This window comes from Caretta caretta, chromosome 1 (assembly GCF_965140235.1).
Source record: "Caretta caretta isolate rCarCar2 chromosome 1, rCarCar1.hap1, whole genome shotgun sequence".
Taxonomy (NCBI): Eukaryota; Metazoa; Chordata; order Testudines; family Cheloniidae; genus Caretta; species Caretta caretta.
Window position 1 is genome coordinate 168,144,789 of NC_134206.1, and position 26,905 is coordinate 168,171,693.

The 26,905-nt window shown below is 42.5% G+C and overlaps 1 protein-coding gene across 3 annotated transcripts in view; it reads right to left on the reverse strand.

Moving 5' to 3' along the window:
* Positions 1–19,852: 19,852 nt before the first annotated feature.
* MAP3K7CL (MAP3K7 C-terminal like) overlaps positions 19,853–26,905 on the reverse strand; it is an 84,477-nt gene continuing 77,424 nt past the window's right edge. For all 3 annotated transcript variants that reach the window (XM_075133258.1, XM_075133263.1, XM_075133264.1), the window contains one exon: positions 19,853–21,091. In XM_075133258.1, the coding sequence (XP_074989359.1) occupies positions 20,911–21,091 (181 nt within the window). In that variant the 3' untranslated portion in view covers positions 19,853–20,910. The remainder of the gene's footprint in view (positions 21,092–26,905) is intronic.

Genomic DNA, 26,905 nt, shown 5'->3' on the forward strand with positions numbered 1-26,905 from the left:
CAGGGCGGATCCCGCCCCCTTCCCCTCCTCTTCCCCAAGCGGCCCCACCTCCGTCTGGGCCAGCGTGGAGCCCAGGCAGCTGTGGGGAGCTGCGGTGGACCCTCCACCTGCCCATGGTGCGGGGGAGCTGAGAGCAGCCTCTGGCCCGTGTCCCTGCCCCCTGGGCTCCTTGGCCACCTGGGGCAAGAGCTGCGACCCCATGCCAGCTCCCCACAGCTGCCTCTGCAGCTCTCCCCGACCTGGCTCTGGCTCTGGCCAGGGGGAGGGGCTCAGAGCCACAGCCCAGCCATGGTAAGAGCCGCGTGGGCAGCTCTGAGGAGCCACGGAATTGCAGACCCTCCTCCTGCTGCAGCTGGGCGGGGAGCCTGAGAGGTGGGGACACAGGCTGGGGGCTGCTTGGGCCCACTGCCCAGGGCAGGTAGAGGGTCTGCCGTGGCTCCCTACAGCTGCCCGCCCAGCTGCGGCTCTGAGGTTCCCGCTCCCCTCCACCAGCTAGAGCTGGGTCGGGGAGAGCTGCTTCTGTGAGAGGTCTTCTTTCACCTCAGGCATTCCCCGCCCCCTGCCCTTTTGGGAAGGATCCGGCACCTGGGGCTACTGGGGGCTGGCCTACAACCAGGGACTCTGGGAGGTCGGAGCCGGTGCTCGTGCTGCCTGTCCACCTGGCGCTCTGGGGTTGGGGGGATGGGTGCTCAGGCAGCCTGGGACTGGTGGGGTGGGGGTCTCTGAGCTCTGATGGGGGAAGGAGGGTGGGAGGGGAGGAGTGGGGCCTGGGGCAGAAGGGATAGGTCAGCTGTGGAGTAGCCTCCCCAAGCCTGCAGTTCACCTGGCGCCCATGCTCATGCTCCTATTTCCTGCCCTGTCCACCCCCGGCTCCCTGTTGCAGTCTCTTTTTCCAGCTATTCACAATTCTCCCCTTTCATCCCAGCTCCTCATTAGATCCATCTCCTCTCTCCCGCTAGGCCTATTTCCTTGCCACTGGTTTCCAGTCCCAATCTCCCCTTCTTCCTCCAGCTCCTTGTCCAATTTAAATGTTGTCTTCCCCTCCTCCCCCTACAAACTGGCTCCCATTTCCCGTCACCAGCTCCCAGTCTCCTTGCTGAACCAGTACCAACCTCCTTCCCCTTCCCCAACTCCCAGTCTCCTTGTCCACTCAGTCACAGGCTCTCTTTTCCCCACCTCAGATCTCAGTCCCAGTCTCCTTGTCCAATCAGTCCCAGTCTGTCTCCCCACAACTTCCAGTCACAGTTTCTCTTTTCCTGCCCCCTGCCAAAGTCCTTGTCTCACCAGACTTCCTGTCCCAATCTACTTCTTTCTCTCCCCTCAGTATGGCTCTTGTGCCCTTTGCATTGGAATTGGACGGCTTCCTCCTCCACTCTGCTTGTGTGCCATCAGGGAGGCACTGAGAGCCCAGAAGATGGAGGCTCCCTGCTCCCAGTTCCAGCACCTGGCCCTGAGCAGCTGGGAGCTGCAAATTATGGGAAGAGCCAGCTTTGCCACTCTAACCCAAGAATGCAGTGTGCTCAGTCACCCTGAGAGGGATGGCACACATGCAGGCCAGTCATGTGTAGGAGCTATGAGGGGATGGAGCATGTTCAACTGCTGTGTGGAAATAGCAGATCACATGCAGGAGCTGCGAGGCAATGGTGCATGCTCAGTGAGGATGGAATCTTCAGAGATTTTAGCTGCTAAACTCTAAGAAGTCTTTACTGAGTATGTGTCAAGTGAGATTTTTCAAAGGCTTGTAACTTGGCCGAAGTTGGTCAGATTTTCATGAGGATGGCAAAAAGCACATCCCTGACACATAGTCCACATCACTGCCAAATTTCAAGTCCCTACTCCAAACTAGGAGTGCTACAGCTTCTCAAAAAAAAGGTTGCCATAGATTTTTTTTTAACATTGCCAAACAATATATATTTTTCTGTAGCCTCACTCTGAGAAACTGCAGAACAGATTTAACAGAACGTATCCTTATAAATTCAGCTTGAGGCAGACAACCAGGATGGAAAATTTTGCCCCCAAAAGTTCAAGTTTGACAAAGTTATAAGCAACTGAGAAAGGGTCTTATAATCGGAAGTGTCAGGCAACCTTAATAACATGTGGTGTTACCAATCTCACCTATAATAAAAAGAGAAATAGTATGCAGGGAATCAAGTGGATGGGCACTGGTTGGGGTGCCAGGAGACCTATATTCTATTCATGCCTCTGCCGCTGACCTGCTGCGTGTGCTTGGGCAGGTCACATCACCGCTTTATACCTCAGTTTCCCATCTGTAAATGGGGATAATGATACATACCTTCCTTTGTAAAGTGCATTGAGATCTATGGATAAAAAGCACTATGTGAGAACCAACAGTAAAATTTTCAAAAGTGCTTAAATTACTTAGAAGCCTAAGTCCCATTTTCAAAAGTGACATAGCACTTATTGCAAGTCTCATTGCAAGTCAGTGGGACTTAGGCCCTTAGATATCTAAGCGCTTGTCTGTGCTATGGAGCCTTGGCCAGTATAGCTGTCTCAGCAGAGAGCCCCCTAATGTAGTTGCAGTGTACGCCAGCAGAAGCAGTTTTGCCAGCATTACACTGACTCCCAAACAACAATAACTAAACTGACAGAAGCACTTTTTTGTCATCATAGTTGTGTCTAAGCTGGGGGGTTTGCCAGCATACCTATGTTGGCTCGGGGTGTGATTTTTTTCCCCACACTCATAGCCAACATAACTAAATTTTATGTGCAAACCAGGCCTAAGTCAGACTTGAAAATGGGATTTAGGCTTCTAAATTGCTTAGGCTCTTTTGAAAACGTTACCCTAAGTATTGTTATTTTTAATACGATTGCCATGCGGCATGAGGTTATATTCCATCATGTCTTGACTGGTGTCAAGGGACCTGGGAATTAGTAAGTATGGGGAGACAACTTTCATACCAAAAATGTTCCACACTTACCTTGTTTAGTAATTAGAATGTATAAATCCTGTGTCTCACTGAGTGTCCTAGTCTGGCTGGCTCGTGCTCTAGAGGAAAGCAGTGATAGATAACCAGCATGTCCTCTGCAAAAGGATTCTTCCCTCTTCCTCTTCTTCCTTCTGTTTAGTATCTTAGAGGATGAAGTCCTTAAACAGCATTTATTATGAGAGATCCTGGGCCTTCCTGACATCCCTTTACAAATCTTTCTTCTAAAGTTTCAATTGAAAAAGCCTGAAACTGTATTAGTTCCTTAGCATAAGCCTTTGGTTCCAGGGAACCCTCTGTTGTGGGGGATTTGGGCAGCCATGGGTGCAGAAAGCCCAAGCAGTACAGCACTTGCAGAGAGCTGGAACAGCGATAGGGCATGTGCAGCCAGTGCAGGAGACAAACAGGGCTTCCACACAAGTGGTCCTGAGCCTTCAGCAGACACTCCAAGATCCACATGGATCTTGGGGATGTCCCTACTTCTTATTTTGGGATTCAAAAGAAACAAACCCTGCCCTCACTGGATGAACTGGAAGGAAATTCGGCAAGGAAACCACTCATGGAATTTTCCTCCCCCTCCACCCAGCCACCTCCATTACCTTTTTCTGTGGAAAAGGGAATCAAGCCCAGTATTTATAAACTACTTGCAAGGTATTTTGCTGCTGATCCTTTAGTTAACACTCCAAGATCAATTTAAAGATACATTTTAAGGGTTTTGACATTTTTTCTCTGTTTACTTACTATTTTAACTCCAATTTCCAGAACAATCCTAACTTTTCAGAGTCACTGTGCTAAAAGCTGATAGACTATAGGTCATGTGGGTATGGACAAGTACAGTTAATAGGAAAGTCAACATGACTGTTGGAAGAACAAGCAGAGAGAATGTTTTCTTAGTTATTTAGAGTGGGGAAAAAGAGACCTATCATCTTCATGAGCTCTTTTGCAGTTAAAACTGGAACAGGGCTCAACTCAAAACACCAGAGTCAGATCATTGAATTTTGTTGTTTGGGCCCAGCTCAGGCTAAAACACCTCAATGTCCTTTATAATATGAAGAGCCTTCCCAAAACCACAGTGCCACTCATACCAAGATAGTTTGTTATCTACTTTGTTGATTTACTGATAATTCAGATGGAAGGCATTCCAAGCACATGCTTAAATCAAACTGACTTCATAGAATCATAGAAGAATCATAGAAGATTAGGGTTGGAAGAGAACTCAGGAGGTCATCTAGTCCAACCCCCTGCTCAAAGCAAGACCAACCCCAACTAAATCATCCCACCCAGGGCTTTGTCAAGCTGGGCCTTAAAAAGCTCTAAGGATGGAGATTCCACCACCTCCCTAGGTAACTCATTCCGGTGCTTCACCACCCTCCTAGTGAAATAGTTTTTCCTAATAGCCAACCTAGACCTCCCCCACTGCAACTTGAGAACATTGCTCCTTGTTCTGTCATCTGCCACCACTTTAAACAGCCTAGCTTCATCCTCTTTGGAACCCCTCTTCAGGTAGTTGAAGGCTGCTATCAAATCCCCCCTCACTCTTCTCTTCTGCAGACTAAATAAGTCCAGTTCCCTCAGCCTCTCCTCATAAGTCATGTGCTCCAGCCCCCTAATAATTTTTGTTGCCCTCTGCTGGACTCTCTCCAATTTGTCCACATCCCTTCTGTAGTGGGGGGCCCAAAACTGGCCTCACCAGTGCCGAACAGAGGGGAATAATCACTTCCCTTGATCTGCTGGCAATGCTCCTACTAATGCAGCCCAATATGCCGTTAGCTTTCTTGACAACAAGAGCACACTATTGACTCATATCCAGCTTCTCATCCACTCTAATCCCCAGGTCCTTTTCTGCAGAACTGCCTCTTAGCCAGTTGGTCCCCAGCTTGTAGCAGTGCATGGGATTCTTCCGTCCTAAGTGCAGGACTCTGCACTTGTCCTTGATGAACCTCATCAGATTTCTTTCAGCCCAATCCTCCAATTTGTCTAGGTCACTCTGGACCCTATCCCTACCCTCCAGCATATCTACCTCTCCCCCCCAGCTTAGTGTCATCTGCGAACTTGCTGAGGGTGCAATCCATCCCATCATCCAGATCATTAATGAAGATGTTGAACAAAACTGGCCCCAGGACAGACCCCTGGGGCACTCCGCTTGATACCAGCTGCCAACTAGACATCGAGCCGTTAATCACTACCCATTCAGCCAGATGATCTAGCCAGCTTCTAGCCACCTTATAGTCCATTCATCCAATCTATACTTTTTTAACTTGCTGGCAAGGATACTGTGGGAGACTGTATCAAAAGCTTTGCTAAAATCAAGATATATCACATCCACCGCTTTTCCCATATCCACAGAGCCAGTTATCTCATCGTAGAAGGCAATCAGGTTGGTCAGGCATGACTTGCCCTTGGAGAGTCCATTTGACTGTTCCTGATCACCTTCCTCTCCTCCAAGTGCTTCAAAATGGATTCCTTGAGGACCTACTCCATGATTTTTACAGGGACTGAAGTGAGGCTGACCGGTTTGTAGTTCCCCGGATTCTCCTTCTTCCATTTTTCAAAGTTAAGACGTTGAGCATTCTGGCCTTGATCCAACAAGCACATGGATATCACTCTAAGGCTCTGAGTATTGGGGCGGCAGCCCTGTTAGTCTGTATCCACAAAATCAACAAGGAGTCCGGTGGCACCTTAAAGACTAACAGATTTATTTGGGCATAAGCTTTTGTGGGTAAAAAACCACTTCATCAGATGCATGTAGTGAAAATTAGAGATGCAGGCATTATATACTGACATGAAGAGAAGGGAGTTACCTCACAAGTGGAGAACCAGCCACTCCCAGTCCCTATTCAAGCCCAAATTAATGGTGCTAAATTTGAAAATGAATTTTAGTTCTGCAGTTTCTCTTTGAAGTCTGTTTCTGAAGTTTTTCGTTCAAGTATAGCTACTTTTAAATCTGTTATAGAATGTCCAGGAAGATTGAAGTGTTCTCCTACTGGCTTTTGAAGTGTTCTCCTAAGGCTCTGAGTAGTCCTATTGGGAATTTACTGGGACCACTCACAGGTTTAAAGTTAAGCATGTGTTTAAGTGCTTTGTTACATTGGGAACAGAGGGCTCATCACATTTCAGGATTGAATCCTTAAATGCTGTGTTGATTCAGGGCCTAAATCAGTTTCACTAGGGTTTGCAATTCTTGCCCTTGCAGACCAGGCAAACCTGACTAACTTTGATAGTGATACAGATTTCAGAATACATTTTAGACAGATTTAAATATCATCCTGTTGTGATAAAAATGTCAGTGACAATTCTGCTTTGGATGGGCCTTACTTCATAGCACTGGCAATCAAGCGTCAAATGAAATGTCTCTGCAATATAAATTGAAGGATGATAAGAACACCACAAAAAGAAAAGGAGGACTTGTGGCACCTTAGAGACTAACTAATTTATTTGAGCATGAGCTTTCGTGAGCTACTCACGAAAGCTCATGCTCAAATAAATTAGTTAGTCTCTAAGGTGCCACAAGTCCTCCTTTTCTTTTTGCGAATACAGACTAACACGGCTGTTCCTCTGAAACCTGTCAAGAACACCACACACATTTTACAACAGTTAATGAATGCAGAGTACAATTCAGCAGACCTACAAGTGTCACTACTAGCTAATAAAAACATCTCGTTGCATTTAGTACAATCCTAGTTATGTCTTCTTCCTTTTCATACTTCTCATTTAAGTACTATGAATATAATGTTCTGGCTATTATCCAGGTTTCAATTGTGGAGAGCAAACAAAAACCATTTAGAGGGGAATTCCAGACTGAAACAAAAGCTGAAGAAAGAATTTATAGGCACTTCCCACCCCCACACTTGTTCTTGCAACAGTGTTCTAGTCATACAACTGAAAAGTATTTCAGAATTTTGCAAGGATAATCCTGTGTAAATTAACTTTACACAAGGATTTCAGATCATGTGCATGTAAAAAATCTACACAATTTGTTTGGTTTAAGAAAGGTTCTAACTAAGCATCAACATTTTGGATAGCTTGAAAATTTGAAAACTTGTACTGTAGCTGGAATGTTGTCTATATTTTAGAGTGCTCTTGAATTCTAGTACTTTAGAGTCTGCAATTACTTAACATTAAGCATAGGATAGCATGTGCAGAGAGAAAAGTAGAAAGACCTCATTTCTTTTCCTTTTATGAATATAAGAATGAAAACACTGAGTCATGATGTGGACTGAAATGTGCTAGCAAAAATAATATACCAGAATCCAGGCTCTGCTGTTGTGTACAACAGACTATCAATGATTTTTAGTTCTTACAGCATTATATTAAATGTCAAATTTAGTTAAAATTTCTGGGGGTGACAATCACTTCTTAGTTAATGTTTGTACAATACTTTGAAAATGTAAACCACTATAGCCCAGATTTTGATACATTTACTCAGTTGAATTCCACAAATAATCCCACTGAAGTCAATAAAACTACTCGTTTCAGAGGAACAGCCGTGTTAGTCTGTATTCGCAAAAAGAAAAGGAGTACTTGTGGCACCTTAGAGACTAACCAATTTATTTGAGCATGAGCTTTCGTGAGCTACAGCTCACTTCATCAGATGTTTACCGTGGAAACTGCAGCAGACTTTATATACACACAGAAATCATGAAACAATACCTCCTCCCACCCCACTGTCCTGCTGGTAATAGCTTATCTAAAGTGATCAACAGGTGGGCCATTTCCAGCACAAATCCAGGTTTTCTCACCCTCCACCCCCCCACACAAATTCACTCTCCTGCTGGTGCTAGCCCATCCAAAGTGACAACTCTTTACATAATCAAGTCGGGCTATTTCCTGCATAGATCAAGGTTTTCTCACATCCCCCCCACCCCCATACACACACAAACTCACTCTCCTGCTGGTAATAGCTCATCTAAACTGACCACTCTCCAGGTTTAAATCCAAGTTAAACCAGAACATCTGGGGGGGGGGGGGTAGGAAAAAACAAGAGGAAACAGGCTACCTTGCATAATGACTTAGCCACTCCCAGTCTCTATTTAAGCCTAAATTAATAGTATCCAATTTGCAAATGAATTCATTTGCAAATTGGATACTATTAATTTAGGCTTAAATAGAGACTGGGAGTGGCTAAGTCATTATGCAAGGTAGCCTGTTTCCTCTTGTATCCAATTTGCAAATGAATTCATTTGCAAATTGGATACTATTAATTTAGGCTTAAATAGAGACTGGGAGTGGCTAAGTCATTATGCAAGGTAGCCTGTTTCCTCTTGTTTTTTCCTACCCCCCCCCCCCCCCAGATGTTCTGGTTTAACTTGGATTTAAACCTGGAGAGTGGTCAGTTTAGATGAGCTATTACCAGCAGGAGAGTGAGTTTGTGTGTGTATGGGGGTGGGGGGGATGTGAGAAAACCTTGATCTATGCAGGAAATAGCCCGACTTGATTATGTAAAGAGTTGTCACTTTGGATGGGCTAGCACCAGCAGGAGAGTGAATTTGTGTGGGGGGGTGGAGGGTGAGAAAACCTGGATTTGTGCTGGAAATGGCCCACCTGTTGATCACTTTAGATAAGCTATTACCAGCAGGACAGTGGGGTGGGAGGAGGTATTGTTTCATGATTTCTGTGTGTATATAAAGTCTGCTGCAGTTTCCACGGTAAACATCTGATGAAGTGAGCTGTAGCTCACGAAAGCTCATGCTCAAATAAATTGGTTAGTCTCTAAGGTGCCACAAGTACTCCTTTTCTTTTTGCGAATAAAACTACTCATGGATGAAGGGACTACTCATCATGAGTAAGGGTATCAGAGGCCAGTACATATTATTAATTCTTTGTAGCTTCTCTTGGGTACTTTTTATATCTACAGGTTTCAGAGTAGCAGCCGTGTTAGTCTGTATCCGCAAAAAGAAAAGGAGGACTTGTGGCACCTTAGAGACTAACACATTTATTTGAGCATAAGCTTTTGTGAGCTACAGTTTGTTAGGATATAGATATTCAGGCCTGTCTGTAAAGGCCTATACTCTAAGAATTTAGGTGTATTCTTATCACTTGGCTAGTTATAGAGGTACAAAAGAAAGAATCAAAATCACTGTCTGCCGGTGTAAGGGTCTTCTCTTACTGTGACAGTCTGAGGCCCTGTGCTTAGGCTAAGGCCTTTGGCTAAGCAGCAGAGACAGCCATAAGCTAGGAAGCGAACAGTCACATCCTCACATTCCAAACTAGTCACATTGAAAGAAGGTGCTATTGGGCTGTTAGGAATACAATCCTGTCCTGATAATGCCTATCGCCTCCAGAGAAAGAGAAGTGCCTAGAAAATGTAAAAGGAAACTAAGTTTGATAGCATCCTGTCTGGCAAGAACTCACTTATCAATAGCTGGGATGTGAAATCCTCACTTCTGTATTGTCTTGTCATTATAGTTCCCACTTTGCTATTGTTTGTCTGTATAATCTCTGTCTGGTTCTGTGATTGTTCCTGTCTGCTGTATAATTAATTTTGCTGGGTGTAAACTAATTAAGGTGGTGGGATATAATTGGTTACATAATCATGTTACAATATGTTAAGATTGGTTAGTTAAATTTCAGGAAAATGATTGGTTAAGGTATAGCAAAGCAGAACTCAAGTTTTACTATATAGCCTGCAGTCAATCAGGAAGTGAGTGGGTGGGTGTGTGGGTGGGTGTGTGTGGGGAAAATGGGAACAGGGAATGTGGGTAAGGAAATTGGAATCATGTTTTTCTAAAGGGGGAGACGGGAACAGGGAAAGTGGGTAAGGAAATTGGAATCATGTTTTGCTAAAGGGGGAAATGGGAACAGGGAATGGGGGTAAGGAAGAAAACTGGAATCATGTTTGGCTAAGGGCAGGAATGGGAACAAGGACACAGGTGTAAGGCTCTGTGGTGTCAGAGCTGGGAAGGAGGACACTAAGGAAGGAAATTGGAATCATGCTTGCTGGAAGTTCACCCCAATAAACATCGAATTGTTTGCACCTTTGGACTTCGGGTATTGTTGCTCTCTGTTCATGCGAGAAGGACCAGGGAAGGAAACGGGTGAAGGAATAAGCCCCCTAACACAGCTCACTTCATCGGATTCATGCAGTAGAAAATACAGTGGGGAGATTTTATATACATAGAGAACATGAAACAATGGGTGTTACCATACACACTGTAACCAGAGTGATCGGGTAAGGTGAGCTATTACCAGCAGGAGAGAAAAAAAACCTTTTGTAGTGATAATCAAGGTGGGCCATTTTCAGCAGTTTACAAGAACGTGTGAGGAACAGTTGGGGGGGGGGGAATAAACATGGGGAAATAGTTTTACTTTGTATAATGACACATCCACTCCCTGTCTTTATTCAAGCCTAATTTAATGGTGTCCAGTTTGCAAATTAATTCCAATTCAGCAGTCTCTTAGAAGTCTGTTTTTGAAGTTTTTTTGTTGAAGAATTGCGACTTTTAGGTCTGTAATAGAGTGACCAGAGAGATTGAAGTGTTCTCCGACTGGTTTTTGAATGTTATAATTTCTGACGTCTGATTTGTGTCCATTTATTCTTTTACGTAGAGACTGTCTGGTTTGGCCAATGTACATGGCAGAGGGGCATTGCTGGCACATGATCGCATATATCACATTGGTAGATGTGCAGGTGAACGAGCCTCTGATAGTGTGGCTGATGTGATTAGGCTCTATGATGGTGTCCCCTGAGTAGATATGTGGACAAAGTTGGCAACGGGCTTTGTTGAAAGGATATGTTCCTGGGTTAGTGTTTTTGTTGTGTGGTGTGTGTTGGTTAGTATTTTTGTTGTGTTGCCGGTGAGTATTTGCTTCAGATTGGGGGGCTGTCTGTTAGCAAGAACTGGCCTGTCTCCCAAGATCTGTGAGAGTGATGGGTCGTCTTTCAGGATAGGTTGTAGATCCTTGATGATCGCTGGAGAGGTTTTACTTGGGGGCTGAAGGTGATGGCTAGTGGCGTGCTGTTCTTTTCTTTGTTGGGCCTGTCCTGTAGTAGGTGACTTCTGGGTACTCTTCTGGATTTGTCAATCTGTTTCTTCACTACTATCCTTGCAACAAAGCCCATTGCCAACTGTGTAAGAATAAGAATAAATGGAATGGATAGTGGGTAGGACTGGGGCATTGCAAAATGGAGCTGCGGGGCAGCAAGTCTGCGAGGTGGGGGAACAGGAGGGCTATCTGGGTTCCAAATAGAGGGATGGCATAAAACTCAAATGGGCATGTGGGCAGTGTAATGGAATGCTAAACTGTATTATCCTGTTCAGCCACTACGTGGCACTGTGTGCTAAATACCTTATTTAAACCAACCTCAGCCAAACCTAATACCTTATTTAAATGAACCTTAGCCACACCTGGCAGAGCATTAAAGGATCTTATGATGAATGTATCTGGTGCATATCTTGCTCAAAAGGAAGCTCTGTGGCCAGTCCATATCTGGTACAGAAGTATGTGACATGGTGTCAGGTGTAAACTAAGATCAGACACAGAAGGAAAAGCAACAAAGGTTGCAAACAGAACGAACAAAGCAATAAAGGTTGCAGGATCCCATCAACATGCCACCCTTCAATGCCCCAGAGAACTTCAGCTTTGACAAACCTTCAGAATGGATAGAGCAGGGGTGGGCAAACTTTTTGGCCCGAGGGCCACATTGGGGTTGTGAAATTGTATGGAGGGCTCGGTAGGGAAGGCTGTGCCTCCCCAAACAGCCTATCCTTCCCTGCCTCCCTATCCGCTCCCTCCCACTTCCCGGCCCCTGACTGCCCCCCTAAAAACTCCCGCCCCATCCAACACCCACCCTGCTCCTTGTCCTCTGAATGCCCCCTCCTGGGACCCCCCGCCCCTAACCACCTCCCCGGGATCCCACCCCCTATCCAAGCCCGCCCCACTCCCTGTCCCCTGACTGCCCTGACCCCATCCACACCCCCACCCCTTGACAGGCTGCCCGGGACTCCCATGCCTATCCAACCGCCCCCCGTCCCCTGACTGCCCCCCCATAATCTTTGCCCCATCCTACCGCCCCCTGCTCCCTGCCCCCTGACCCTTATCCAACACCCCTGTGCCCCGCCCCTTACCATGCTGCTCAGAGCAGCAGGAACTTGCAGCCACGCCACTGCGCTGTCCAGCAGGAGCGGTGGGCCAGAGCGCTGGTGGTGTGGCACGCTGAGGCTGCGCAGGATGGGGGAAAGTAGGGGACAGGACAGGGACTAGCCTCCCTGGCTGGGAGCTCAGGGGACACGCAGGAGGGTCCCACGGGCTGTAGTTTGCCCACCTCTGCCCTACAGTGTGTATTTGTGACATTCACAGTTCTAGTTAAAGGATCTGTGTCTCTGTGCAGTTCATAGCTATAGTTTGTATTACACCTTAATTCAGTTGTAAGTAAAGGATCTGATTCTGTCATCCCCCTCCCTGCCCATGGAACCATTAAATGCAAGGGGACTTTCTTCCACTGAAGATGTGCAGGACTGGCCCACAGAGGTGTGTGTTTTGTTTAATCTGTATCATTATGACTTTATTTGGATTCCAATCCTAATTCTAAACTATGGATTTTTTTAAAAGAAGAAAGTCTACAGATTCTTGGGAAAAAAGTTAGTTTTAAACTCAACTTATTACTTTCTCCTGGTTATTTGTCAAATTTTATTTCACTAGAAAAGCATTTAGTATAAATGTAAAAAATTAAAAGCCTCACTTCAACCTATGGGCATAATTCTTATTTAATATGTACATGCTTTAAAGCAACATTGGTGAAGTGTCCATTCAGTACATTTAGATAATCATTGATTATAGTATATAATCAATAATGTATTTTCAGCAATTTAAAATAATTTCACTGCACAAGATTACAGTTCCTAGTCTACAATGATGCAACTGTTGTGTCACAGACATTTCCCTATAGAGACAACGGCATCACCCTGTCTTGATTCGTAGAATAAGTGATGTTTATTGCCTTGCTTTATTCTACGTTTCCTGCCTTTGTACCAGACAAGAAGAAACAGCTGAAGAAAATTGTCTAGCAAATCTGACCAAAAACTAGTACATAAGGCTTCAGTGTTAAACCCACTGCTGCACCTATATGCATATTTATAGAGTTCCAGTCCCCATCAGCCACACCATCAGGGGCTCATTCACCTGCACGTCTACTAATGCGATATATGCTTTCAATGCCCCTCTGCCATGTACATTGGCCAAACCGGACAGTCTCTACGCAAAAGAATAAATGGACACACATCTGACATCAGGAATCATAACATTCAAAAACTAGTAGAAGAACACTTCAGTCTCCCCGGTCACTCAATAACAGACCTAAAAGTAGCAATTCTTCAACAAAAAGCTTCAGAAACAGACTACAACGTGAAACTGCAGAACTGGAATTAATTTGCAAACTGGACAACATCAAATTAGGTCTGAATAAAGACTGGGAGTGGTTGGGTCGTTACAAAACCTAATTTCCCCCTCCTGTTACTCACATCTTCTTGTCAACTGTTTGAAATGGGCCACTCTCATTACCACTTCAAAAGTAATTTTTCCTCCCTTGGTAACCTACTGCTAATTGAATTGTCTCGTTAGACTGACCTACTTGGTAAAGGCAACTCCCATCTGTTCACGTGCTGTGTATTTATACCTGCTACTGTATTTTACACTCCATGCATCTGATGAAGTAGGTTCTAGCCCATGAAAGCTTATACCCAAATAAATTTGTTAGTCTTTAAGGAGTCACAAGGATTCCTCGTTGTTTTTGCTGATACAGACTAACACGGCTACCACTCTGAAACATACCACAAGAGTTACTAGATTCTTCCATATCTTAATAGAGAGACTGCCTAATGGACATCTCCCTCCCATTCACCATTGTATAGACTACTTCCCCACCAATTTGCAATTATAACGCCTTGGGAATTATACCACTTGTTTACTTCCCTTCTGTTATAAGCAAATATTTACAATTAAATAAACATTGAAGGGGGATTCAGTATCTTCTTCCTGATGTGCATCCATAAAAGTCAAAACTGGATCATAGCAGCAGTTACAGTAAACACAGTTGGAGGCAGGGAAGAATTCAACTACATTAGAGGTGGCTGACCCAAGTATCTAAAGGACACTAAGGAAGTGACAAGAGACTACTTTGCAGTGAATGGACAATTAAATGAGTCAAATAGACTCACAATTAAAGGCAATGGCATTGTAATTCCAAATGAAAGGAGAGGAGAAATCCTAAACCTCATCCATGAAGGACATAGAGGATTAACTAAACACTAAGAATGGGCCAACCAGTATGGTGGCCGGGCATCAGCAAGGGACATAAAGAATAAAGTATCTGCAAGTGAACATTGCAGAACTAACGGACCAATACAACACATTTAATAACAATACCTCTACCGCACAGACCTTGACAGAGACTAGTTTCAGATATATGTGAATTCAGAGGACATCCTTATCTGATCTTTGTAGACTATTTTTCCAGGTATATAGAAATAAAGTACTTGAAAGACATAACATGTCGCAATATTATCGAAAAATTGAAGTGCACTTTTGCTCACTTCAGTATTCCAGAACAGCTAGGGATGTACAATGGACCACAATTCGCTGCAGCAGAATTTAAATCCTTCTGAACAAAATATCATTTTGATAATATTACTAGCAGCCCACATACCCACAAGTGAATGAAGAGGCTGAGAGAGCTGTACAGCCAGCCAAGAAAATCCTACAGCAGGAAGATCTATTCCTTGCTCTTCTGAGTTAAGATAAACACCAATAGCAACTACTAGATATAGTCCAGCACAACTCCTCATGAGAAGACAATGTCGAACCACTGTTCCATCTTAGGAAAATAACCTATTTCCAAAGTGGCGAGACATGAAGAGAGTAGCCAAATCGGATAAAAAGGCTAAAGGAGCTGATGAACACTTTTACAACGTATTTCACTCAGGCAGAGAACTGCCAGGTCCAGAACCTGGTGATTATGTGTCAAATTGGATGGAGGAAAAGGATGGACAACTCCAGCTGTCATAAAGAAAAAAGAATTAAGCACCCAAATCATATGTGATAGAGACTGACAGTGGAGAGTTCAACAGAAACCATTGACATGTACAGTTTGTTCCTCAGGAAGAACAATCAAATGAGCAAACTCTACAGAAGGCAGATGCAGAACAAGAAGATGATGACTCAAGGATTCCAAACCAACCACAGCCACTCGTTGAAACTAATGGACAGCCAGATGATCAAGTTGTTACACATTTAGGTTGTGTACTTAGAAAACCAGTATGATTCAGAGATACTTAGACTGATAGGTACAGAACTTCAAAGCCAGTGTGATAGTGTAAATGGTACGAATGTAGTACTTAATGGGGAAAATGGAATGGAATGCTAACCTGTATTATACTGTTCAGCCACTAAGAAGCACTGTGTGTAAAATACCTTATTTAAACAAGCATCAGCCATACCTGTCGGAGTATTAAAGGATCTTATGATAAACACATCTGGTGTTTATCTTGCTCAGAACAGAAGGAAACTCTGTGACCAGTCCATGTCTGATACAGAAGTACATGACAGGTGATGAGCTGAAGATGTTGGGGTTTTGCAGGACACAATAGCAGGGGATAATATATATTTTAATATATAACATATTGTAAACCTGGAGTGGAAGCAATAGGCTCAGTCACGCTGTGGGGATGGTGCACGCACAGTCTGGTCATCCCTAGCAGCATGTTCTTTGCATGGAATCTAAGGAGATTTTAGCTGTTAAAATCTAAAAAGCTTCTACTGAGCATGTGCAAACTGATTTTTCAGAGGCTTATAACTTGGCCAAATTGGGGTGGATTTTCATGGAGACAGCAAAAGGTACATCCATAACCACTGCCCTCCACACCAAATTTCAATGGCTCTGTGCCAAAGCATGGGGGTGCTAGAGCTGTTCAAAGGTTATCAGATCTAACACAGGCAAAAAACGTGTTTTTGCCTACCCTCAGTCTCAAAAACAACTGAACTATTTTGGCTGAAAATTTCAAAACTAAATATCAACCTGAGGCTGACACCTGGGATGGAAAGTTCCAGCCCAAACAGAAAGTTTGGCAAAGTTAGAAGCAACTGATAACTGGCTCTTATATTGGGAAGTGTTGGACAACCTTAATAATAAACAATGCTAGCAACACGGTCTAGAATTTGATTAAAAGAATTCTGTTTTGCATCTGGCTGATTCTGGCTAATTTTCTTTAGGGAAGCATACACTCTTTCAGCAAATGTTTCTATCATTGCATGCTGCAGAGGAGTATCCACATTTAAATTTTTTTAATAGTATGTTCTCCAGATAAATGTTACATACAAAATGCTCTCAAGATTTCCTGTACCATTGCTCTAAAGGGGTTAGGATACAAGACTCTTCTAGGACTTTTTAACTGAAGTCTTTGAAAAGCATATCCCAAGTGATGATCATTTGTTAGTGAGAAGAAGGCTACATATGGTGTCAAATGTATAATTTTGCATTTCTATGGGTCAAATCCCACTCTGTGGATGTGATTCTATGGTGGATGGAGCAGAGGAATTTGAAGACTTCATACAAGTCTGGTTAGGTTTGGCCACTGCAGTTACAACAGACTTACCCAAGTATAACAGGGCAGAATTTGCACCATAGAAGCTTTATTACTGGTGATGAAATGCAAACCAGGAAACAAACAAACAAACAAACAAACAAAACCCAGCTTGCCTTAAATAAGGTGCAGAGTGGATAGTTAGAAACCCGCACCCTCAACTTTTTAGTAGCAAAGTGAACAACATTGAGCAGCAGCCACTGAAACAAATGCGAAGTCTCACAATGCCATTTAAATCGTCACTTCTCAGAGAACAAGCACAATGTCCAGTCCCACTTTGATAATCAGCTCCCCCTCTGCCATGATTTCCCTAACTCCACTACTCTGATAACAGAAAATCAATGAGAGCCCCACTGGAGTGTGAAACCAAAGTGCCATAGGTAGGATCTGTATGCAGTGTTGTTGTAGCCATGTCTGTCCCAGGATATTAAAGAGACAAGGTGGGCGAGGTCATATCTTTTTATTGGACCAACTTCTGTTCGTGAGAGAGACAAGGTTTCGAGCTCTGTGCAGGTTGAAAGCTTGTCACTCTCACCAACAGAAGTTGGTCCAATAAAAGATATTACCTCACCCACATCGGCGTCAACTCCGTGGGTCCTTTGGGGCTGGAATGGGGGAGGGCCTTGGAGGAAGGGGTGGAGTGGGGGCGGGGCCTGGGGCAGGGCCAGGGGTTGAGCACATTCGAAAGTCGGCACCCCCAGCACATTCGAAAGTCGGCACCTGTGCTCACCCACTTTGTCTCTCTAATATGTAGGATCTAGTAATTATGCTATTTTAACTATTTGCACAGCTTCAGCAACAAACAACATTGACATCTTGTTAATGTATAAAACTGTTTTACTACTTGAAAAACATGTAGTATATATGATTTTTAAAAAATGCACTTACCTTACACCAATACCTCAGATAGGTCAGCTCCATGCTCCAACTGGGTTCCATGGCTGATGTGATATTAACATAAAGGTTTATGCCACGGCACCACAGCACAACTGTATGGGAAAGAACATATCTGTCTTACCTATGCCTGTTTGTAACTACCATGAACAATCTTCATCTTTCATTAAGAACTAGCCTGTAATAAGCCAAATTTTTAAAAGCATCAATTCTAAGAATTTTCCGAAGATCATAAACTCACAAGAGAGCTGGAACAGTAACATGTTCCAGGAAAAGGAAACAATTCTGAAAGATTGCAGCTTCTTCTTTTCCAGCTTTTTTTTTTTTTTTTAAAATATATAAAATCACCCAAGCATTTGGCAGTTTCAGGACTGCATGAGTCATATCCTTGCTAACTGGAATACTTAAGTAAGCTTGTTCAGCATTAGGTATGTTTGTAAAGAAGTGAGTAAATAGTAATTGGAAAAGAAAAACATAGATTTTTTAAAAACATTTTTCTTCTCCCACCATTCTCTAGTGACCTGACCTGAAATAACTGCATTTATGTCACTGCACTGATATGTTTGATATCTTTAGACTGAATAACCTATTGGGATCCACTAAAAAAGACCCCTGCTGCATTGGTGCCAAAATTAGATCACTCTACCCTATTTCCATATGAAAACTGCAATTGTTAGAGGTAGGCAAAGTTCATAAAGTTTAAGGTCTCAGTGGCAGCTGGGTATGTACACTCAGAAAGACAGAACCTGGCATTCAAAATTTCTGAGATGAAATACAATATAAAATCACCTTTAATATAATTGCCTAAAATCTTCTTTTCTATATAGTATTACATTTAGAATGGATTTTTTTTTAGCAGAATAGTTCAGTCATAAACCTCTAAACAGTAGAGGAAAAGAGCACAAATCATGAGCAAATCTTTTCATAAAAAATGTAATTGGTATTAAATCATTTAGCAGTGTTTTGCTTTAAGAAAAACCCAGGGTGAGAAGACTACATAGTTACTCTGAATATGTAAAAGTTTATTATTTCATGCTTTAATATTTTAAAAAAATACCCATTGGTAGAAAAACAAACAAAGTTTCTTTTCAGAAGGCTAATCTGACTGAATCATACTTTACACACTGTGAGTAGCCTCTTGGTTATCCTCAGTTTTCTACAGCTTCATTTTCCTACAAATGGATTTGCAAAGTTCAGTGGATCTAATTTTGTTCACTTGTCAGATCATTTAGTTTTTCTTCTCTTTTTCTTATTTGGTATTTTCTTATTTTTTTCTTTTTCAGCTACCTCCATTTTGGTTTTACTCACTTTGTGGGTGATGAAATGTCTTTGAGCTGCTATTCTCAAAAACATGTGTGTTCATGTTAGTACATATATGTAAATTAAAAGTGAGCTATTTTTGATTGTGCATTATAATTAAGAATATAAAGGAAAGAAATTTGGCTAAATGGAAAAAGACTGGATCAGTGGAATCAAAAATCCCAAATTAACTGAAGTCAAAGGGAGTTTCCATTGATGTCAATGGGCTTTGAATAAAAACCTTATCCAAAGAATTCCAGATTTATCCCAGGTGGCGAGACCACAGTACTCTAGTACCATAGGGAGGAAACAGAGAATTTACAGTATTTGTCATGCATTCAGTGCAAACCCACTGAAGACAACAAGATTTCACACAGTGTACGTCAGCACAGAATTGGTCTCAAAGTTCTTACCTTGCCCGCAATGCCATATCTTAAGTATTTTGTATTATTCATTATGCTGTTTAATTTATGGATCCAGTTTTGCTTTCAAATTTGTACACACAAGGACTACACTGTGAGATAATGATCTTCCCTAAATAAGGGCAGCACATTATTACATGCCCTTTAAGCATCCCAGGAAAAAAGATTGTGACTCAGACACAGTTCCCCTTCTTGTTTTCCTGCTGCTCTGGGTAGAGAGTAAACTGCCCCAGGTGTAGACCAGTACAAGGTATGCTGCCCCATGTGCTGGGGAGATTGGAGCTGAGATTCTGCCTGTTCCCCACCCCGTCCTGTCCCTATATTCCATGAGGAAGTAAGCAGCAGCCCTATGGAACCTACTTTCATGTCTGTGCTGCTACCTGATGTTGTTTTTCCAGCAGAGAGATGTAAGGAGGCACCTTGGGCTCCTTTAGGCCTCTGTGCTGCACCAGCTGGGGTAAAATTTGGTGCTAAATAACTTCAGTGAGAGTTGCCTAGGTTAATTTAGTATAAATGTTGGGTCCTACAAGAACAATGGGGTCAAAGTTAAAGTTACTGTGAATATCTTACCTTTTGCAATTCCTAACATTTTTAATTTTAAAAGTGTAACCTTAATTTTTGTGTATTTAATTCTAACCTCACAAAAATGTAACATACTTCCAGTTGAGCTGAGTTTAAAATATGGGGAAGATTAAGGAAATGAAAGGCACAATATAGCTTTTTTGTATATCCACTTTTAATGAAAAAAATACTGTATGAATAGAAATGGAAGTATAACAAAGGATTTTCAATTGATTTAGGAAAATACAGTGATAAGTAGAACAAGGAAAAACAGACATTTTAACTCTCAGTTATTCATATATCACTGAACTGTTTAGTACCTACCCACAGTCATTTCTGTTCCAAAACAGTCTACAAAATAAAAACAAAATATATGGTACTTTTACTGAAGTATTCTCCATTAACAACCATAAAGTCTTATTTATTCACCACTGTAGTGTCCATACATTACTTTTCCATTTCTTGCATGCCGAAAAGTACAAATGAATTTTAAAAAGAAAAGAATTTCTAGCCAAGTATACGGCAGTGGAAAGAAAACTTTATCTATTTCTTCACAATTTAATAACTTGAAAATGATTGCTAGCAATATAATTCTTTGATGAAAATGATTGGTTAGTGCTATTTTAATGAAAGTACTTTTTTAAAAAAAAGTACAATCTTTTAGACTTTATAAAACAACCAAAAATTGACATTATCAACATGCCAGATACCTGGAGCATAACCTTGAGCCAGAGCCAGATTAGATTTAGGACAATTTCCAAACATTTTAGGCATGAAAAAAATAAAAACAAAAAAGAAAACTAAACTAAAATAGAAGCACATGAGTGTGTTCCAGTGTTCCATATATTAACACTGCCCCTGCTGTATGTCTTAGTATGGTCCAACTCCCAACATAGAGACTATTTATATCAGTTTGTAGTGTGTCCATAACTTCTTAAATTGGAAGAAATATCTTTAGAAAAGAAACCTGATCTACTAGAACATATAATGGGGCTAGATTAGCTTCAATTATCTTACTTGAAATAAAATATCCATTATATAATGGATAAAATATCCATTATATTAAGCTACCGGCTGGCAAGCATTAAATCAAATATAGACTTTTATATATTCTGTATTTCTAGTGAAGTGTTACAACAGAACCTTTTTTTAAAACCTCTTGGCCAGCACAGAACAAATACTGGATTTGACTGCCTCTTATTGGTTAGTTGAGAGTTATGAAGAGCCCTGTCTCTTTTGGTATTGTATTCTAAGCTTTTCCAGTTGCTCTGCACACTGCATCTGAGCCAGTTTCAATGTCCGATTCTCCTCTGTCAGTTCTGCATACTCCTTAGCCAGCTGAGCAGCATCCATGCTCTCCTTTTCTGCCTGTTCCAGCCTGGCAATCAGCTCCTTTCTGAGGATTAAGAAAACAGGAAGATAAAAGTTGAAGTATGTATGTGCCATTACCCAGGGTACGCTTTTGAGCATCACCTGTGGTCTTGGTCCCTAGGAAAGACAACACTGTAAGGTTTTGTGTTGCTTACAGAAAACTTTTAATGCTGTTGCAGTACCAGATGTATATCCCATACCTAGAATTGATGATATACTGGACATTTTAAGCAATGATAAATATCTCAATTCTTTTGATTTAACTCAAAGTTATTGGCAGAACCCTTTGGATGAGGATGCACAGAAAAAAATCTGCTTTCATCACTGATATAAGACTCTATAATGTTACCAGTTGGTTTAATTAATGCTGGAGCCACCTTCCAGAGGCTGTTAAACCAAGTGTTAAATGGTTTACAGAACTTTGCAAGAGCATGCGTGGATGACGTTGCAGTATTTAGCAACACTTGGGCTGATCACGAAGAACACTTGGAACTGTGCTGTCAAAAGTCAAAGAGGCAGGCCTAACTATAAAAGCCTCTGTAAAACTGAAGTTGCCAGAGTTCCTTATTTGGGACACTGGGTAGGGGGAGGTCAAACATCCCTATGCTTTGAAAGTTGAAGCTATTGTAAATTGGCATGTATCCCAAACCAAAAAATAAGTCCGATCTTTCGTAGGTCTGGTAAACTACTACAGACGGTTTGTGTGGGGGTCCAGTGACATTGTCTCTGCCATTACAGATTTATGTAAAAAGACCAAGCTAAACAAAGTCGTTTGCATGAAAGCATGCCAGGAAGGATTTGATAAGGTAAAGAACATTTGGTCTGAAAAGTCTCTTTCTGGCTAGCCCTGATTTTGACAAAATGTTTAAACTGTGTACAGATGCATCAGACATTGGTCTGGGTTCTGTGATGATGCAAACAGGGGAGAATAACATGAACCATGCAATTGCTTTCTTAAGCAAAAAATGTACACCAACTGAATAGAATTAGTCTGTCACAGAAGAGGAATGCTATGCTATAGTGTGGGCAATTAATCAACTACTCTGTTCAATTGAAAATTCAGGGTCTTAACAGATCATTAGCCATTGATTAGGCTAAACAAACCTAAAGGCTCAAATTCCACGCTTCTACACTGGAGCCTCTTACTTCAGGAATTTGATATGGAAATTGAGCACATAAAGGGAAAAGACAACATGGCAGCAGGTGCCCTGTCCAGGAAAGAGGGCCCTGACCAACTGCCTCTGGGTTAGCCAGTGGCTAACCCTCCTTCAGCTTTGTAAGGGGGAGGTGTGATGGGCTGTACCCCAATGTTCATCCCTTTTATAGCTCACAGGGCTATGATAAATTTTGTACACAGTATATCCTGTGAAGTATCATTTGAAAACTCATAATTTGCTGATCATTATTGTCCTGGTAAAATATGTATGGAAACATTGTATGTAAAGTTATAAGATTCTACTGTATGACATTACTAAGGCCTTGTCTACACTACACAGTTGTGTTGACAAAAGGCAAGTTTCATTGACAAAACAGTGGGCGTGTACACACAACAATTCTCCCCCTGCCGATTTAATTCTTCTACTGCTACACAGACATAATAAAACCACCTTGATGAGTGGCACAGCTTTTTGAGACAAAGTTAGAGTGACACAGTGTCAGTGTAGACACTGTGCTTGCTTATGTTGCCCTAAGGGGACTCCAGGTGGTGTCCCACAATGCCCATCATGACCACTTTGATAAGCAGTTTCCACTGTGCTGCCCTGCAGCCAGGTACACAGGCATGCACCCCTCCCCCTTTAAAGCCCTGGAAATTTTTGAAATTCCACTTCCTGTTTGCTCGGCATGGACAGCTCACATTACATCTTCCCAGCTGATCATGCTGGCTTTCCGCAGCAAACATGCTCCCATCTGGAGCACACAAGAGTTGCTGGATTGGTTGGGTCTGTGGGAAGAGGAGGCTGTGCAGTTGCAGCTCCAATCCAGACATAGGAACTTTGACACCTATGAGCAGATTGCTTGTGGCATGGATGAGAAGGGGTACACAGCAGTGCCATGCTAAGATCAAGGAGCTGAGGCAGATGTACCAGAAATCAAGGGAGGCCAACCGTCACCCTGGTGCGGCACCAAAAACATGCCACTTCAACAAGGAGCTGCACGCCATACTTGGTGGCAACCCCACCTCCACCACCAAGAACCCCATGGATATTCTGGGGGGACTAGAGGCTGCAGCCAGTGGAGTCATTCCCAAGGACTAAGTGGTGGACGAGGAGGTCAAGTTGGAGGATGATGTGGAACAGGCAACAGGCTTGTCCTGTGGCATGGAGAGGTGAAATTGAAAGGTGACATTCAAAACTAACCAAAGGAAATAGATTAAAAAAAACCCACACACGTCAATTTTGAATTGTTTCTTTCCATGGTACACAACAGGGCAGGCACCACAGATTCCTGTTCAGATTTGCAGCTCATGAAATACTGCAGGATCAGCCTCTTTTTGTTCATAAAGCTCATCACAAGCCAGGTGATCAATCAAGGATCCATGCTTTCAGGCAGGTGAAGTTGAAAAATGGCGTGAAATGCAGTGAGAAGTCCTTGGAATCATGGAACAGAGAAAACTGCATCATGGGGCGGTAATCCTGCCCCTATGATGCACTGTGATCCATTCCCAGAACTTCCTGGGAATGGGAGAAGTTGGCAATTTGCACAGTGAGATAGCTATCCACAGTGCACTGCTCTCTCTCTCAGTGCTAGAGCACCAACTGTGGACATGCTCCGCTGACAGAAAGAACGTTGTGTGAACATGCACAAGTGATGTAATTACAGCAGTTTATGATCGTTGATGTAACTTAAATTGACTTAACTCTGTAGTGCAGACATGGTCTAAGACACGTTCCAAGTCCAACTAGGGGCTGGCTGGCATAGTCCGTTCCCTTAACTCACCAACCAGTTCAACCCCTGGCTTCAGGAAGAGTTTACTTTAAAAGTTGCCTTGTCCTTTTCATCATCCTGCTTCCCACAGATTAAGTAACTTTTTAAGCATTTATAGCCCTGTGAGCAATTAGCTCCCAGTCTGGGCAAAACAATGCCTGCAACTTGTAGGATCATCAAAGCTGACAACTTTGCCCACTGTCTTTCAAATCTGTACTCCATGCCCTTATCTGGGGCCACTGAGGGTGAGAAAACCTGGATTTGTGCTGGAAATGGCCCACCTGTTGATCACTTTAGATAAGCTATTACCAGCAGGACAGTGGGGTGGGAGGAGGTATTGTTTCATATTCTCTGTGTGTATATAAAGTCTGCTGCAGTTTCCACGGTACACATCTGATGAAGTGAGCTGTGGCTCACGAAAGCTCATGCTCAAATAAATTGGTTAGTCTCTAAGGTGCCACAAGTACTCCTTTTCTTTTTGTCTTCTTTCTCTTTGTTCTTCCCTCAGCATCCTTTTAAGGTAACTCAATTTATTCATACAGGAAAATCTTATAGCCTAATATGGAATAACTTCTCCTTGCTAACCAGATCATATTCTTTGTTAAAAAGCAGAATGCTACTGATTGATTCTTTCCTCTTTTCTTATCCTATTAAGTTGAAGAGAACATTTCTTACTAGGCTGCTATCAACAGGAATTTTGCCTGCCTAAGGACTGCAAGATCAAGTGCAAATGAGTAGTAGCTAAAAAATTGTATGGGTTATGCAATCCATTGAAGAGGAATCAGTTTGTATTAATTTAACTGTATTAATAATTTAGTTACATGAAACTTCCTTTCCAGGATTTTCATCATTGGGGCCAGCTGAGGTCTTCCTCAGAATGTCTTCCCACTTATTCCATTGGGTGCAATGCTGGACTGAAGGCTTGAGCTTTTTCAGGCTACCACTTCCTAACTTATGAATGTTGCAGGTAAATTACTTCAGATTTATTCTTCATTACTTTTCTTATACTTATGCAGTTACATGAAACAGAGATAGAATAAAGTAAGCAATCAGTAACCAGAATCTTAAATCACTGCTTTTCAGCACAGCTTTTAAAGGTAAAGGCTTTTAAATCCATGACAAATTTTAGGAGAAAAATATTAGTACTCATGAAAGTCAGACACCAACAATACTTAGCTGGACTCAAGCCAGGGGCAGTGTAGGCGGACACTATACAAACTTGTACAAATCTGTAAATGAATATCAATCCTGACTTGCAAAACCTGGATCAAAAGAGACTTTGAGCAAGTACTTTTCCCAACTTGCTATACAGACAGAGCCCATAGAGTATAACCCCTTCCTGGGTTTGGCTTTATTAAATAATAAGTAATCAAAAAACCCAGATTATCAAGATCACCTCAAAAATTCTCCACAAACAGTTTGTGTCTAATGCTCCTTCCCTCACTGCTCAGCCCACACCTTAGATCCTCTTTCCTAGAAAGCCAATTGCACCTCTCTTATATTCAGGTAGTATTAAGTATCGCCTGCCTCTGAGTCAGCAGAACTTACTTATTCTTTTATTGTCAGTATCAACACCTGTTAACAGAGTGGGGTAATGTTTCAGGCAAACACTATCAGCCTGTTACAAAGGCCTAAGATTAGAATACCAGGGAACTGCTAAATGTTATGAATGGTGTGGTTTACAATGCCCACAAAAGGCTGAGACCACTTACTAATTTTTGCTTATGACCTAACCCTGGATTTGAACTAAGCTTTCAGAGTTTGTAGGATACCACAATAAGCTCTTGCACCATCTAGCCTTAGTTATGGATGCTTAATAAACAGTGCTAGCATTCTGTAATCTGTGTTTTCTTTTAGCAGCTACACTGTGGTTAAAAATTAACATAATTGATAAAGCATTTTCTAACATGTTGCTAAGACACTTGAGGCTATGAGGGAATCTGTAACGTCCTTTTTCGATATTCACTTTGTTTTTTCTGTGAAAAGCATGGTTTACATGGTAAAAATGTAATGAAATGCAAGTCTTACAGTAGCAAAAAGACAAATTAAAGAAACTGGCAGAGCCTCAATGAAATGATTTTCACCACCCCTGCTGTTGCACAGTACAGGCTCTTTTTGTGGCGAGCAGAGGTGCCTTTTTATTTCACTCATTCTGAATAAATAATAAAAACAAGGAAATTCTGCTAGCTCATTTAGAACAAATAAAAAAACCAACATATACTAGAGTGGAATGTACCTTGTAGGCATTGCCCCTTCATGGGAGCGGTGCATAGCCGCTCCTCGCCCCCCACTCCTGTGTGAGAATGAGGAAGGATGATGCCTCTGGATATGTGATTTACAGGGGCATGTGCCACCCCTTAAGAAGATGTAGCATGCATGTCTGCTGGCTGCTGGCAGGGCCACAGCCCTACCCCTCCTCATTCAACATTTTGGGGCTGCTCTGACCCATAGGCGTAGTTTGATTTCTATATTTTGGGGAGGGAGGGGGCAGCTCCAGTCAGGCCAACAGGGTCACACGTGAGGGGCAAATTCTGCACCAGCCTGAGGCTTGCAGTTTGGGGGGGAAGGTGGGGACACTGCCCATGTTCTCATCTCAGGTGGAACTAGGAGAGTGCAGGGATTGCAATGAGCTGGCTCCTGCTTGGGGAGAATATTCGAACAAGGACCAGTAACCATCTGGTTTTTAAGATATAAAGACAGAGCTTGTGGTCGTGCCACTTACAGCATGCTTCAGCTGTGTAGTCCTAGCACATCTGAGCACTGATCAGCATGGCAGGACAAGTTGAAATGTCTTTTGGGATTAAATGAAGCCAGTGTACCACTCTGATATGGTAGTGTTTTACAACCTTTTTGCACAAGTGCAAATAACTACACAAGGTACAAGTCAGGGGAGAATAAGGCCTACAGTGGGTAA